Here is a 17,416-nt window from a genome sequence, read left to right as displayed (position 1 = left end):
CTGTAAATGTCACTTAACTCAGAGCCAGTTAAACAATCTATAAAATTTATACTTTCACAATATAGGGAAAACCTTAAAAATGCTTAAGTCCATGTTCTTCCTCTGGAAAATATTTAGTTATCGAAATGTATGATTGCCTATCCTGTTGTGAAACCTCATTCTGAATTTCCAAACCACTTTCAACAATCTATCCCAAAATCTAAGTCTCATTATTAGGAAATTCTTCCTTTATGTTGGGGAGTAGATTAAAACCATTTTCTTTAGGTCTCCCTTTGAACCAGTGTTGGTTTATATAACTTTTTACTCTTGGGTGTATATATTGCAATCACTTAAAATTTCAATGAGTTTTTAAAGAGTTCCTTGTGTATCTTATAAAATATTCCAGTGATAATTTTTAGTTTTTCTCTGAAACCATTCTATATTTCTTAACATGGTTTAGCTCAGCTTGTCAGTTCCCTAGAGTATTGACAAGGCCATCTTATGATTCTTACCTACTTTGCTCTTTTTAAAAAATTATTTATTTTTTTTAATTATTTATTTATTTATTCATGAGAGACAGAGAGAGGCAGAGACACAGGCAAAGGGAGAAGCAGGCTCCCTGTGGGGAACCTGATGCGGGACTCGATCCCAGGACCCTGGGATCACGCCCTGAGTTGAAAGCAGATGCTCAACCGCTGAGCCACCCAGGCTCCCCTGCTCTGTTCTTCGTTTATAAGCATTTGTGAATTTTATATAGTGCTTAAAAGTTTCAGATGACACCATGATAAAATAATGTAGTGGAAAGAAAACAAAATGTCATGAAGCCTTTATTTATGGCCCAGATCAACCATTAATTGCGAGACTTGATGAAATCATTTAGTGTCTCCTCTTTATGTTTCTCTTTTATAAAAGGAAAATTTTAGAATAAACATCTTTATGGTCTACTTTTAGGATTTGATGCCTTCTCCTAGAATTTTCATTTTATTCAGCCATTCAGTAATAATTCAATCACAGTTTTGCAATTGTGTAACTTCCATTTATATCGAGCATCATTACATTTATATTATCCAACAAATTTATACCAGTCAGAATTGTTATTTGTTCCTTTTCCTCCAGTTTATTGAGTATTGTAAACTCTAATTCTATTCTCCAAGTTATCTACTGATTTTGATTCACATTAGCTAAATACCACCTATATTTTTCTATTAAAATTATTTTGACACTCAACAATCTCCTTCCCCATTCCATGGGCATAGATATTTAATTGTAGTTACTTGAATTCAACAAGGGGATGACACTCAGAATGTTTAGCATCTGTTTTGGCAGAGGCACAGACCAGTCAAAATGATTGCTGGAGGCTCCTTGCTATCCTGAGCATTACCCATTTGTTATTGGATTGTGGGGAGACCTTGTAGTCCTGGTTATGGTGATAGCAGAGGGTTCTTTGACCGCTCAGGAAAGCAGCTGTTTGCCAATTGGAATGAAAGTGTAAGTATGGCATACCAATACCAATGCATACCAATGGGGCATGCCAATATCATCCCAATGTGGCATACTAGAACCTTCCCGTATATCATCCCCAAGTCTAAATCACCAGGCAAATAGTCAGTAGTTTGAGCCTTGATGAGGTAGGTACTCTAATATTTACCTTCCCTACATAAGGTACATCGATGACACACAGATGGCGAATGATGGACTTCATACTTCCCTCTTAATGTCATATGATGACATTTGCATGGTCATATACACCAAGTTTCCTTATTTATTTGTCTTCTCCTCTCCTGGATTTTTTTAGATTTTATTTATTTATTCATAGAGACACACACAGAGAGGCAGAAACACAGGCAGAGGGAGAGGCATGCAGTGAGCCTGACGTGGGACTCTATCCTGGGTCTCCAGGATCACACCCCAGGCTGCAGGCGGCACTAAACCGCTGCGCCACCAGGGCTGCTGGTCTCCTGGATTTTTAACGTAGTATTTAGTATTTCCCTCTTAACCACATCATTAATTTTTCCCATTTCTCTTATTTGTAGCTAATCTTCATAGTCTTTTCACATTTAGATTTTAGAACTAACTTTCAAAATAATATCAGGAAAAAATAGTTTAGTTTTAGGTTTGATCATTAGCACATTAGAAATCTTGATTCATCTTACTAGAAACTTGACATCAAATTTATTATTATAGATGTGGTAAGGGAGGTATTATGTTCAACAGAACCAAGCTGAATGCTACTACACGGAAAAGAAACTGCTTATGCTTGTGAGAAGTTTTAACCTCCTGTTTGGAGAGATCAAATTCCCACAAAAATGACAAGGAAACAATTGCTGCAGAAGGAAAAAGTTGATGGCAGGTTCTGATGCAGGGCTAAGAAGTGATTGTAGTTTTCAATTAGCAATAATCGCGCCTCTGATAAACCTCATTAGCTACAATACTGCCACTGCGCAAAGCTAAGAAGTGATCCTAGTGATTAGTGGGTGAGGATGATGATTGGCATCTGGCTGCAACAAGGCCCACATGAGACTGCAGGCCAAAGTGGTTCATCACATGCATGTCCGTAATTCATAGGTTCCACATTTACTCAAAGTTCAGACCCACAGAGCAGGCCGTGGTGACTACTGGCTCTCTGCCATCGGGACCCTTAGATGGTTTTTCTGTTTCCTTATCCTGACCCCTAACTTCAGAGTTTCTGTCAGAACCTTAGCAGTCAGGTTTTGAGATGATGGGTGCAAGTGGTTTTTGAAGTTTATAGCTTTGGACTTATTGCTTGTAGGATCACTTTGCAAAACTGGGCCACCGAGATACCAGAAGCCGCAGGAACTGTTTACTGGCATTTCTCTAGTCTGAGAAGCTAATTTATGAGCTGCCAAAGATTTGGACTGACTAGATCAGTGTAGTGTGGGCAGTAGGTTTGTTCCAGTTTAAACATGATTGGTAGTGTGATGGTGCATGTAACTCAAATGTTTCTTTTACTAAGAAACACTTAGAAGAAAAAAAAAAAGAAACACTTAGGAGCTCAATGATTATTCTGTTTTTCCCTGGGGCAAATAATGTGTAACATAAATGCTCTTATAGGAAGGTAAATCAGTTAAATAGAATTCATTATTCAGTCAGTATTCATGAAACACTTATAATATGCTGGGCACTGCTCTTGATACTGAGGAGATAGCAGTAAATAAAAACATTTGTACTCTGGTAGGATATACTAACTTCAAACAGTAAGCGTGTGTAAAACGTGAAGGACTATCAAATATAAAATAGTCTCATAAGAGAGAGATGAGCATATATGTCATTGTGGGAAAATAGGATTTGATGTTTTCTTTCTCCTAGCCTAATGTTCTCAAAGTTGGCTACCTTGATATTATAATTTCACTTCCACTCTATTTTTAGTATAGATCTTTAAAAATCGTAACTTGCCCTACTCACTTGTGAATTTCTCACTTTTATACTATCTGAGCTGGAAATATTAGTGAAGCACTGTAGATCTTTTAAAGACTTAAGCGTATTGTAACCCTCCATTTTTCTTCCCAGGGAGTGATCTTCACAATGGAATCATAGGATTCAGCCAGGAGTCCCAGAGTGGACTGGAGCTGGGTGAAGGAGCTAATAAGAGCAGACTCTATCTTACTGTCACAAGGCAACCAAACAGGTATGTTGATATATATGTAAAAGATGTAACATCCTGTGTGTGTGTATATACAGTATCTTAAATTCATAAAATGCTAGAGACAAGAGGAAATGCTAATAGAAGGTCATGTGAAATTTGGTATGTCAGTGTTGAGATGCTCTAGTTCTTTATCTATGGTTTAACATACTTGGATAATGAGTATAACCTAGGGCCACCATGAGTATTTTGTAGTTTGTGAAGTACCATACGGATGTCAGATTATATAGATCATCACTTCAGCATATTTACTATTCTCTGATCATGCTGCATATGTAACTGTTCAACATTAGGGAAACTTGAAGCACCAAAATTTTGCTTGCAACTTAATACTCTACAGCACACGTCTTCTGAATGCTCATCACAGATGTGCATGTGGTGTGCACCCATGTACATGGATATAAATCTTTTCCATTTTGGGTATAAGTTCTCTGGAAATGTAGGTCATCTCTTGCCCTTTATTTTTATAATAACAACCATTTTTAGCAGTAGTGTGTTTAGAAGAATTCTTGACAAATGAGGAGCGTTTACTTGAAGGCTGGGGTACTCTATAATTTTTATTATCAAATTCTTGGTACACAATAGGCATAGTAGGCAGAAAAGTATTCTTGTTTCTACATTCTTGATAAATAGTAGTTTAAGAAATACTCAGTATTGAACTCAGTGTGGTCAAAGAATGCCACATAAATGCTGGCCTTAATTAATTTCTTAACTGTAATGAGGAGAATTGGTTATTTTCAGCATTATCAGTGGTCAAGGAAGTGCTGTGCTTTGGGTGAAGAAGTACAGTTAAGCACAGTGCCGACACATTCTGCATTAGACACATTTGCATAGGTTTTGCTTTGTTCCTAGGGCCTTTGAAGATGTCAAGGTCTTTTGGCAAGTCACATTTAATAAAACTGCCACCATGCTCAAAAAAGATGGTGTGGACCTGATGGATGAACTTCTGTCTGTGTCAGGGGCCACAACGTGTACAGTGGGTCAAACAAAATGCATGATCACCATTGAGCTCAAACCAGGGAAGGTAAGAAATGACAATGAACTGTATTTTCAACTTCTAATTAAATTTTTTTGGAATTAGTAATTTTAAAGTCATTTTATTGAAATTTACATATTGGTTATATGGAGATTCTCTGTGTCTCGCCTAGCCATCATATCTGAATTTCTTCTCTGGATAATAAATTTAAGACTTACAAATTATTACATTGTGAATTTTTTAGTAAGCTCATCAGTTGCACAGTTAAAAGTAGTGTTATATGCCAGTTATATCTCAATAATGATAAAAAAAAAAACTATCAGTTTTCTCCATTTCTGTTTCTTGTCATTTGCAAGACTCTTCCTGTACCACGTGCTCATGGGGTGAATGATTCTTAAGTTATTTTCAGCCAGATTAATATCTCTGGAAAAAAAAATCTCAGGTTTCTCTGAATGTTTAATGGTATGTTCTTATTGTACCCATTTCTAGCCAAATCATACTCTATCTGTAGACTTCATCCATAGAATGAAAGTTGTCTCATTCTTTATTCATATATAGTTAGAGAGTTCAGTTTTGATCTACCAAAAAAAGAACTGAGGCCATGCTTGGTGAGTGTTTAGATAAATTGTCTATGCATTTATATTGCACATGGAACTTAGGAGGATAAGCATACTCCTGTCTTTCCATGGGAATCTGCATTATTCATGTGGTATTAGTCACTGATGACTTACCGGAGCTAGTCATTTAGTAATGTGTGAGACCTTTTTCTTTAATGTGACAATCTAATGCCTAAGGAAGCACTCAATGGTATTTTTTCTTTGCTACTTAATTTATTAAGCTCAAATATTTAATACAGAAACTAGCCATAATATTATGTTTTTTCAAAGGTACCATGTTTTCTTTGTCCATGCCAGATACTTTATTTATTAATGGCATTAAGGATTTATTAGTTATCTTCTTAGTTCTAGTAGTGGTATCATGGATATATATATATATATATATATTTATTTATATTTAAAATTTTTAAACTTAAATTCAAAAATTCAATTAATTAACATAATGTATTATTAGCTTCAGAGGTACAGTTCAGTGATTCATCAGTCTTACATAATACCCAGCGCTTATCGTATCACGTGTGCTCATTAATCATGCCAGACTCTTTAAATAGCAGAAAAAGCAGGCACAAATGCAATTAATTCAAAACATATAATTATGCATAAATCCATTCTAAATAACAACATTGTAAATTTACTTTTTTTTCCTACTTATTTTTTCACTTTCTGAGGATTACTCTACCAGTTATATTGATCTTCTCTAAGGTTACAGTAATACTTATTTTCATACCTCCCTAGAATTAAAATAATTTTATTGGTTCCAAAAGAGAAATAATACATATTTCAGAAGGTTGCATAGTCTTGGTTGTCACTACTTTGTTCTTTGTTTGGGTTATGTGTCTTGGTTCTTGTCTAAAGTCATTTCAAATGAAAATTGCTGGTTATCTGGTTGGGATCTATCTTAGGACTTCACTTGTTATATCATTTTTTTTTTCAAGTTTATGACTTACAGGTTGATTTATATTTTTAAGCACCATGTGTTTTCTCTAGAATGATTTGTTCTTCTTTTTTTTTAATATAATTTGTTCTTTGAACTTTGCTGTGTCAGCTTTATATTAACCATTGCCCTATTACTTTAGAACAGGGAGCTGGCCTACTAGAGGTATTAGAAATATACACCTGCCTTGCTAGTATCTTGTTATATTTGGGAAGGCAATCTAGATGCTTCATCGTGTAAAAGATAAGATAACAAATCTGTGTTCTTAGTACACCTCTTTTAGCTCATCTCTTCTATGACACTGGAACATGCGGTTGTGTAATCTTTCAACTTGCGTGCAGCTACCAGCATTCTTTCACTTCTGACTTGTTTTCCTCTTCATTCCTATGTGTTTCATAGGTCATAGTAATTTATTCTTGGTACAGTTCTTACCTTTCTAGGAATTATTATTTTACTCACAATTTTTTTGTTAGCTCCTTCCTACTTACATATAAAAAGAATGTTTTTTGTTCTTTAATAAATGAATGCATAATCATGTTAGTTAGCACTCTTCTTCACATTAATATTAATAAAATATTAAGTACATACTATTGTATTTACAGTTTTCATTATAACGACTTTTTTATACACTACCATAACTTTTCTCCTTTAAGTACCATTATAGACTCAAATTCAACTAATTTTTTCAGTTAAAAAATTTTTATTTTTTATTGACACACAATGCTACATTAGTTTCAAGTGTACAACATAGTGATTCAACAAGTCTATATGTTTTACTATAGCGTCATAGCTATAGTATAACAAGTATAGCATCATATAATGTTATTACGGTATCATTGACTATATTCCTTAGGCTGTGTCATTCATCCCTGTGACTTGTTCATTCCATAACTGGAAGCCTGTATCTCCCACTTCTCCACCCATTTTGCACATCCCCCCACCTCTGCCTCTCTGGCAACCACCAGGTTGTTCTCTGTATTTATGGGTCTGTTTCTGTTTTTTTTTTGTTTGTTTATTCATTTGTTTTGTTTTTTAGATTCCACATACAAGTGATGACATAATAGGGTATTTGTCTTTCTCCGTCTGACTTAATTTTTTTAGCATCATATCATCTAGGACTATCAATTAATTTTAATTATTTACTGAATAGCTTTCTTTTTCCTACTCAAATAGCCATGGCATGGCCACTGAAAGCCCTATTAAGGTGATCTTTTGTCTTTTCATATTACTTTAAAACTCTCTGGAAGTATTTTTGCTTTATAGCAATAACATATATGTTCCATAGCCATACTGATTTTTCTTAAGACATCCAATCAATTACTGTCCAAGGAATTGATTTCTTTCACCAGAAACAGTTTTAGAAATCTAAATATATTCTCTAGATAGGCATAGAAGTTGATGGTTGGCAAAGGTGCTGGTGCTATAGATCACCTTGGTAGTGATAGAGCTAGGAAATAAATTTTTAAAATATTAAATTCCCACTGATTTTTTCTAATTTAACATGCTATCTTTAGCATATTTTACTTTTCTTGAGAAGTAATTTCATTAGCTGCTAATACTTTTCTATTGCACTGAAATTTCAGTATTCAAAACATTTGATGATGTTATTCTACTTGAAAACATTTAAGTCCTCCTCTAGGCATTTTTCAAATGATTTTGTGACTTCAACCCCCAACAACCTCATGTTTTCTAACTTTCTCTTAGGGACTAATCAAAATGCCACTTCCTCCATCATGCCTCCCCTTATATCTCCAGTTGGAATTCTTTTTTTTTTTTTTTTTCTGTGAGAGAGAGAGCGAGCATGAGAAGGAGAGGGGCAGAGGGTGAGAGAGAGAGAATCTTAAGCAGGCACCACGCTCAGTGCCGAGCCCAGTGTGGGACTCTATCTCAGAAAACTGAGGTCATGATCTGAGCCATAATCAAGAGTTGGACACTTTACCAACTGAGCCACCCAGGTACTCCTGGTACTCCATTAGAACATGGTTTTTATTCATCTTTACATTCTTCCCATCATCTTTCTCCAACACAACAAATATATGTTGCATATTTGGAGTTATTGACAATTCTATTGTGCATTTTATTTATTATTTTATATATTGTGCATTAATTCTGTTGTGCATTTTATCACAAAAAGGATTTTTGATGAATTAGAATCTTGGATGGATCTCACTAGACTTAAAATATCTCTCTCAGACACTGTTGTCAACCTTATAATTGTAAGAAAAAAGAAGTTTTGAGATCAAAGTCAATTCAGTTCTATATTGCTGTTTAAATAAATGTCTTTATTAGCCTTTTGCTGACTCGGTTCTAGTAAGGTGAGACTAGTTTGTATTTAGAGATAAAAATGATTTTCATGCAGTGGAAATGTCAGAGACAGGGGGAAATGCAGTCTCCCTCTGGGTAGCCCCTTATGGGATTCGATCCCAGGACCCCTGGGATCACGACCTGAACCAAAGGCAGACGCTCAACCACTGAGCCACCCAGGCATTCCTGTACTTTGTCTTTTAATAGCTGGGAAGGCAATGAGAGCAAAATGCTTTGAAAATTAGCTGCTTCTCAGAATGCAGAAGAAAACTCAACTCTATGATTTGAGCATTATATTAGAAAGAGAAATAAGAGGTAAAACCTAATTCTTTTTCTTACCTAACTGAAACCGCTTAGATATAGGTTTAGCAGCATTTCCCTAGTTAGGAAAAAGGATATGTGCATATCCTACAGTTAGCATCCTACATACTTCCCACCACATTCTCTTAATCCATAATGATAGTATCTTTAGTATCTAGGGCTTCTTTTGGTATCTCCTGCCCGTAGGGCAAGTTCAGAGGAAGCAGTCTCTTCTCCCATCCACAACTCTACCCAGCCTATTTTTCCCTTCCTTTCAGCTTCTCTAGGACCATCTCTGATTAGCTCTTTATTTTTCTCTCTGCCTCCTGCAAGTAGACACTCCCTTTAAATAAGATTAAAATGCAACTTCTCTTTCAGTATCTTTACCTATACATAAAAAAAAAAAGGCAAAGTACAGGTAAGAGTAATATACATTCAGTAAGAGGAAATTTTTAAAGAAGGAAGAAGGTTATAGTCCTAGAAGAATGAAAAATATTTTTCACAAATGTATTGTAAGCTTTTAATATGCATTTTAACACCTCACATTTTGTGACTAGAAGGAAACATCACTTTATGATGTTTTAAATTCTTTTATGTCTGATAAACTGATACTTAGAGATATAAATGAGACTGGTTCCATGGCCATGTCCTTTCATAGTAGGCTTTGAGAGATTATTTGGAGGTCCCAGCTGACCTAAGAACCATCTCTTCATTTTTAAATAAAGTAAGGGCTTCAAGGATCCTGAACTTATTCAGGAAAGTGGTGGTAAGAGCTTGGACTCTGATGATAGAAGACTTAGTTCAAATCTTAGCTCTTCTGCTAGTTAGCTGAGTGACATGCGACAGGTTACTTAGCCTTCCTGAGCCTTCTGTATTTGATTGGGTTAGTAACAGCGTTCACTGTTAGATTAAATGAGGTAATGAATGAGAAGAGTTGCTTGGACAGTTCTTAGAGGGAGTTGCCCCTTCATAAGAGAGGGTTGTATTACTGTTATTTAGGATGGATGGGAATGGAGCCTAAGGCAATTCAGGGGCTTGAGCAGTTGCTACATTAACACTAGTGGTTAGGGAGGGAGTAATTACAGCCCAACAACGCAACACAGCAAACACAACACATTCATCCATAGAATGACATCACTGATTAATGGTGGTTTCTAATAGCTTCAATCCAGTCTCCCAACGTTTGACATAAAGTTTTTCTACTCTGTCATATGTCCAATGACTATTTTCATTTTGAAGTTACGAAGAATTTAGGTAAATTTCCTCAGTCAGCTACTTGGCCAAGATTAGAACTTGTCTTTTGAATTCCAGACCATTTCCCCTTTCTCTGCTGCTTTATTGAATGGTTTTATATTACCAAAATGTGTAAAAGTGATAGTGAATTAACTTAGGAGGCATACTCTTAAACCACAAAATCTGGTTAAAGTCAACAGATTACTAAAAATTTGCTGCAAATATTTTTAAAAAAAATTTAGATATTATTTTATTATTACTTTGTCCACTTCTGAGCAGATGTAGGGCCATGAAAAATAATTATGTACTAGTTGAGCAAAAGCTCACCCTGGAATGCTTCTGACCTAACCAGGAAAGGAACTTATGGCAGTTAAACATGAAATGGGTTCTTGTGAAGTCTCCAAGTCATGTTGAAGTCTAGGGAGGTGCAGATATGATCTGTGAGTTTTGATTTCCCAATAAGATTCAGAAATATTGTTTGAATAGAGTATTTTGTTATAAGATTCATTTGTCTCTAGTCTGATTATGTGTTGGCACCCATCAATGTGCTGTTCAGTTTTAGATGATTCTTTACTGAGATTATAACATTTTCTTTTGACTCTGAGTTTTTATAAGTAACGTTCTAATCATCATCACAAAGGGAAGAAATATTTCACTGGAAAATAAAGGCAAGCTTCTATGTTGCAATCTATTGTGCTGACATCCTTAGTTACATGAAATTACTGTGAATTCAAGCTCACTTGGCCTTTAGGGAATAACAATTCCTGAAGACGTTACCTATACTTTCCTCGTGTTTTAGTTCATTGTATTTGCCGAATTTAGTTTCTCAAAAGTGAGAAGAATACTCTCCATATTTCAATATTACTGACAGTTGATCAGGAAAAGTAAAGAATGATATGCGCCATGGAGAAGCTAAATATATTTCTTCAAATAATAAAATGAAATTAAGTTCATTTACTGTTTGACTAAAATTCGACTTACCCTTGCATGATATTAAAGTTTGTTGTATTGTTTCATGACATAATTATTCTTATCAAAATGATCATAAAGCAAATGATGAATAAGGCCCCTGATTGGTAAAAATAATGTATTATATCAAATTGGACAATGACACAAGCAGTTGAAAAATGTATAAGCTTAGCTTCTTTGAATTATGCCAGAAAGTTCACAGTACTGCTAAGATTTTTAGATTATTATGTAAGAATAAATAAGTAAAAACAGGTGAGTAACAGTATGTTACAAATTGAATTCAGACTTTAGAGAATAATTTTTTTGAGATTGCTAATAAAGAACTGGGATGAAACATGACAATCTATAACCAGCAGACTAAATTTAGACTTATTTGATACTGAATTTGGGTAAATTTTGAAAAATACATAAAATTACAGAATTGACTATTATAAATATTTGGCCATATTTCTGTATAATCTTTTAAAAATAAAACCTTACAAAGTTGAGTCTCTCTTTTCCCCTTATTCTCAGTGTTGTTCCCCAGCTGGACACCCTGCCCTGTCCCCAACCCAACCCCAGCCAGCTACTGTCACAATGATATTGGGAGCATTTGTTTTTTTAATTTGAGATATAAGTATTTTTTCAATTGTTATTTTATTTATTTTAATTTCTTTGAGTATAGCTGACATACAATGTTACATTAGTTTCAAGTGTACAACATAATGATTCAGCATTTATATACGTTATGCCATACTCACAGGGTAGCTACCATCTGTCACCATACAACACCATCACAGTACCATTGACTGTACTCCTTGTGCTCTGCCTTTTATTCCCATGAGCTATTCATTCCATAACTGGGAACCTATTTTATTTAAATCTTTACCTAAATATGTATCCATCACATTCTGTAGTAAGCTTTATCTAATTTTAAACCTTACATTTATTGTATTGTGCTATACATATCATTATGCAACTTGATTATTTTTACTCATTGGCATGTTTTCAGGTCCATCCACTTTGAAAAATATTGAAATAGTTCATGACTTTTAGCTACTACAGAGCATTTTATTGTATGAATATGTTTTATTTATCCTTTTACTTATTGAAGTACATATAGATTGTCTCCTGACACTGATTTTTCTAGTAAGAAGCTCAGTCAGAGAGAGTAAAGGTGTTTCTTAAGGAAAATCCTAAAAAATAAACCCTGTGGTAATCTAACATGAGAGCTTAATCCTATGATTATACAGAATGTATCTCCAGATATGTATTTATTTTTATAATTATGTATATAAATAAAACTATTTCTTAATACCAGAATGATCTAAAAATAGAAACATATTGGTAATCATCCTTCTTTTTTTAATTTTCTAATTGTCAGATACCTCAAGTTGAAATGGTTTTTTTTGTGGAACTGTATGAAATAAGTGCTGGAGCAGCAATAAACCATAGTGCCAGATTTGCACAGATTACATTCTTACCGAGTGACGAACCTCAAAGCCTCGTGTATTTTTCTGTGGGTTCTCGGCTGCCAGTGGTTCATAAGAAGGCCACTTTAATCAGTTTGCAGGTGACCAGAGATTCTGGGACAGGACTGATGATGTCTGTTAACTTCAGTACCCAGGTGAGAGCATGAATATATATTAACCTACATTAAAGTTTTCTTCTTTACCTATAACTTACATAATGAGAAAGAATAATTGATAACATTATTTTCTCATAATGCCATCATAATTCGCCCTATTATTACATTAAGCTTTGTCCTTGAAACAATTCAGTTATTTCACTTAAGTCATGTTTTAAAGTGATGGTCTTTTGTATTTCTTTTTTTGAGAAAGGTAACAATACAGTGCAAAGTGTCTTACATAAATCTCTTTTATAAAATCTCTAGGGAGTTAACATTTTTCCAGAATGTAACTGTGGAAGACCAGAAACAAAAAGTAAGATCTATAAAAAAAAAAAAAAAAAAAAAAAGTAAGAGACTTTGTTATGTTCTGTATGAGAATGAGAAATAGTTGAAAATCTCCTTCTCTAAAACATCACACACTAATTGATCTTTAGGTTTCTTTAAATCCCTGAGTTCATGGTGTCAATGCCACTCTTCACATCCCTCCTATTAGACAATCTTGAGGTGAAGGGAGGGAGTAGATGGGTAACCAGGGACTCTGCAAAGCAATGCTATATAACACTAAGTGACCAGACCCTAGGATTGGTCCAAATTGCACCATATACCTTTCCAGCCACCTTCACCGTCCCCGCCCCCCCCCCCCTTATTTTTTCTCTTGACTCCTCTAACTCGAAGAAATCCAGTTTGGAAACCACTATTCTGGTCAATGCTGCCATTTCCCATTTCAAGATTCCAAACCTGGTGACTCATTAGGGTTTCAATGGTGGTTTCTGTTGTGTTTTATTTATAAACTGCAACATAGTACGTATTTGGTTGTGTCACTGTTGGGTGGCTCAGTCATGTAGAACAAGTACAATTTATGTGCAGTCAGTTTCAGTAGCAATTACAGAGTCAGGGATGAGAGATTAGAACCAGAACTGTGGATAGTGAGCTGTCTGGAAGCTTGCCAGGCAGAAAAGCTGGTCTTTGTGACAGTCCACAGCTTGGCAAACAAGAAGACAAAACTATCATATGAGACTCTAGAAATAAACTCCATTCTACATAGCCTTGAAGTGGTATGAACACGAAGAGAGGGATCTTGATTCACATTGGGGAGATTTTAGTATTTTTTCTCTTGAGCATTGAAGATAGGAAGAGAAATGGGGATAAAACATGTGCTTCATTCTTCTTCTGTGAAGTATATCATCATATGCTCACTACTTTGTAGAGTGGAAGAAGGGGGACTGGAGATGAAGAACAGGTAATAAAGAGATCTGAGGTACATTATAAATTAGTTCATGCACTCAAAGGAGAGAGAGTTGAAGTTGCCAAAATAAGAATCTGAAAATGCCAGTATTTCTGTCAGATTCACTTACATTCTTTCTAGATTCGTCATAAATGATTCCCTGAAAAACACATGCTATCACTAGTATGTAAGTCATAGCAGTTTTATAACACTCTAAAAATCAACATGAAGGATCCCTGTGGTGATAAAAGTGTTCTGTATATTGACTTTATCAATGTCAATATCCTGGTTATGATATATTATAGTTCTATAAGATGTTACCAAGGGGCGATATTGAATAAAGGGTGCAGGAGAGCACTCTCTGTTATGTCTTACTACTGATGTGAATCTATAATTACCTCAAAATCTAAAAAATTAATTTAAAAATTTAATGAAAGTCTCACTTCTCTGGTATCATTTTATTTTCCTTTTCCTTCACTGACACTGCATTTTTTCTCTCTGAATGCTGGACATACAACTAGAGACAAAGACGTATAATTCTCTTTTCTAGTAGATGGTGGGAATGAGAAAATAATTATGGACTAACTATTCTATTACAAAGATATCAATTTTCATTGTACTTTAAATAAATTACAATAATATACTTAACATAGGAGCTGTAACATACATACCCTTTGGCAGGTCAGTGTTCTCAGTACATAAATACTACAGTCTTAATATAAGTTCCCTTATATCTATGTGTTTATGACATAAAATTAAAAGATATAAGGATTTGAGATAGTGAAAATATCACTGATTCCAGTTATCTTTAAATAGGCCTATGGCTAAGCCATCTTTGAAAGCCACATCCAAATACTTTTATTTATATATACATGTACTATAACACAAGTTCAAGAGACTTTTCTTCTTCTCCCATTGCCTGTTCTTTTCGAAATATATTACTATATTGATTTTTGTTGTTGCTTTTATTTTTTGAGTTTTTATTTTTTTAAAAGATTTTATTTATTTGGGAGAAAGGGAAGGGGAGGAAGCATAAGCAGGGGAAGGGGCAGAGGCAGAGGGAGGAGCAGGCCCCCCACTGAACAGGGAGCCTGACCTGAGGCTCAATCCCGGACCCTGAGATCATGACCTGAGTGGAAGACAAACGCCCAAGTGGATGAGCCACCAAAGAGCCCCTTGTCATTGCTTTTAAATTGCATAATCCTTGTTTGCTTTTGTAATATGTATTTTTGGAACACAAGAACATTTCAATTGTTCCTTTTCCTTTAAAAATCTGAATTGTGAAATAAATTTAACAGAAAACAGTGGACAGAGTGTATATATGCAGTTTATAATCATAAAAGGACCACCATCCAGTTTAAGAGATCCAGCTTTACTGGACTCATAGAACTAGCCATGGTGAACCCTTCTCTGATACCATTCTTCTTTTTTCTTATAAGATAACTCTCCACTTCTTGCCAGTAACTTCCATCCTGAATTTCATGTTGAAATATTCCCTTGCTTTTATTTATGATTTTATCACCTACCATGTGCTGTATAGGTTTACCTCTTTAGGAAACTATGCAAATGAGATTCTTCCGGTTGTATTGTTTTATGGTGTGCTGGTTTTGCTCATCACGTTTCTGTGCAATACCCATGCTGAAGTTTGTAGCTCTTACTTCTTCTGTTAGATAGTATGCCAGTGGATACTGTATGCATTCTGAAGTCAATAGGCTATTGTGTTGTTTGCTTCAGGGAGATTTTTTGGTTTGGTTTGGTTTTCCCACCGCTGTGCTGCAGATGCTCTCGAAAACCCTTAGCTTCATCTGCTTTTCATTTTTTTTTTTTTTTTTTTTTGCCAAAAATGGTCACTTTTTCCTTACAGAAGCATGCCCTTCTCCTTTGTGCTTCTGGAACACCACTTTTTCCTACTCTTAGCTCTTCCCTCACGACAGCTCCTTCCTGTTGCCTGTGTTCGTCTTCCTGACCAATACATGCTGGGGTCCACCAAGACTCATTCCCTGGCTAGACCACCAAAACCTGTTTTCTTTAAATATTGTATATAAAATGAGAACTGCAGTTTTTATTGCCAGCCTCTTTACCACCCTTGATCTGGACTTATATCTGATTGCTCATACTTGATATCCTCATTTGAATGTCTAAAAGGCATCTCAGGCTTACTGTGTATACTAAAAAACTCTTGATTTCTCCCATAACAGTATTTCCCCCAGTTTCCCATCATTCATTTGGGCAAACAGCTATCCTTATTCTCCTCTTTCTCTCCACCCAGCATGGAATTAACCAGAAAGCCCTACTGACTCTACATTCATAATATATTTCCATTTGGAGCACTTCTCACTCTTCCATTCATACAGCCTTATTCCAAGCTACCATTGTGTTTGCATGAAGTAATGAGAAATGTCCTATCTCTTCTCCCTGCCTCCATGCTCATCCCCTGCTCTAGCACAAGAGCCAGAATACTCATGAAAATCTAAGATAAAATGTGTCATTCTCCTGCAGGAATCCTCCATTGTCTTCCTGCCACCCTTTATATAATGTATATTGTCTGACCCTGCCTACCTCTCTGATGTCAGCTTCTAATCACATCTTTCATCCTTCTAATCTTTCATCCTTCTAATCACACTGACCTTCTGGTTCTTCCTCTGACATTCTAAGATGGTTCCATCTCAGGGCTTCTGTAATGCTATGCCTTCTGCCTAGAATATTTGCCCCCAGGTGTATGTGGTCTCTTTCCATCACTAAGGTCTCTGCTCAAATATCACATCAGGAGCTTCTATGACCAGCAGTATTAAAATAGTACCCTTCTCATCACCCTGTATTGCCTTACGTAGTCTTATTTTTCTTCAAAAATTCCTCCTCATGTAAAATTACATTGTTAATTCTGTAACTTTCATACTGTATGCTAGAATAGGTGCCATGGGGCAGCCCGGGTGGCGCAGCAGTTTAGCGCCACCCTTGGACCAGGGTGTGATCCTGGAGTCCCGAGATTGAGTTCCACATCGGGCTCCCTGCATGGAGGCTGCTTCTCCCTCTGCCTGTGTCTCTGCCTCTCTCTCTCTGTTTCTCACGAATGAATAAATAAAATCTTAAAAAAAAAATAGGTGCCATGAATGCAGGTATTCTGGTGTTCACCTCTCCATCCACAGTATTCCACCTGGCATAGTTGAGTATCTGTTGGCTCAGTAGTAAATAAATATACATTACTTTTGTTCTTTCTTTTTTTTTAAGATTTATTTATTTATTCGAGAGAGAGAGAGAGAGCAAGCGAGCATTGGGACAGGCAGAGGGGGAGGGAGACAGAGTGCCCGGCAGACTCCGTGCTCAGAAGAGAGCCTGTTGTGGGCCTCAGTCCCACCACAGGGAAATCACAACCTGAGTTGAAACCAAGAGTTGGACGCTCAACCTATTGCACCACCCAGGCAATCTCTTTTGTTCTTTCTTGATTAAGTTCCCATGCTTCACTTAAAAAAAAATCTTTTAGTGGCGCCTGGGTGGCTCAGTCAGTTAAGTGACTGCCTTCGGCTCAGGTCATGATCCTGGGGTCCTGAGATCAAGCCCTTGTGTCTGGCTCCCTGCTCAGCAGAGAGTCTGCTTCTCCCTTTGCCCATC

The 17,416-nt window shown here is 35.9% G+C and overlaps 1 protein-coding gene and 1 pseudogene across 1 annotated transcript in view; one reads left to right on the top strand and one right to left on the bottom strand.

The window, feature by feature from the left end:
• The window catches only part of ADGRV1 (adhesion G protein-coupled receptor V1), a 520,471-nt gene that overhangs the window by 199,148 nt on the left and 303,907 nt on the right, over positions 1-17,416 (top strand). The window contains exons 75-77 of the mRNA XM_072791879.1: positions 3,508-3,625; positions 4,493-4,664; positions 12,337-12,579. Of these exons, the coding sequence (XP_072647980.1) occupies positions 3,508-3,625; positions 4,493-4,664; positions 12,337-12,579 (533 nt within the window). The remainder of the gene's footprint in view (positions 1-3,507; positions 3,626-4,492; positions 4,665-12,336; positions 12,580-17,416) is intronic.
• Positions 2,278-2,428, bottom strand: LOC140623994 (U4 spliceosomal RNA; annotated as a pseudogene).

The sequence above is a fragment of the Canis lupus genome, chromosome 2, assembly GCF_048164855.1.
Source record: "Canis lupus baileyi chromosome 2, mCanLup2.hap1, whole genome shotgun sequence".
Classification (NCBI taxonomy): Eukaryota; Metazoa; Chordata; class Mammalia; order Carnivora; family Canidae; genus Canis; species Canis lupus.
The sequence above is the reverse complement of the archived record's forward strand: the minus strand, read 5'-3'. Positions and strand labels throughout refer to the sequence as shown.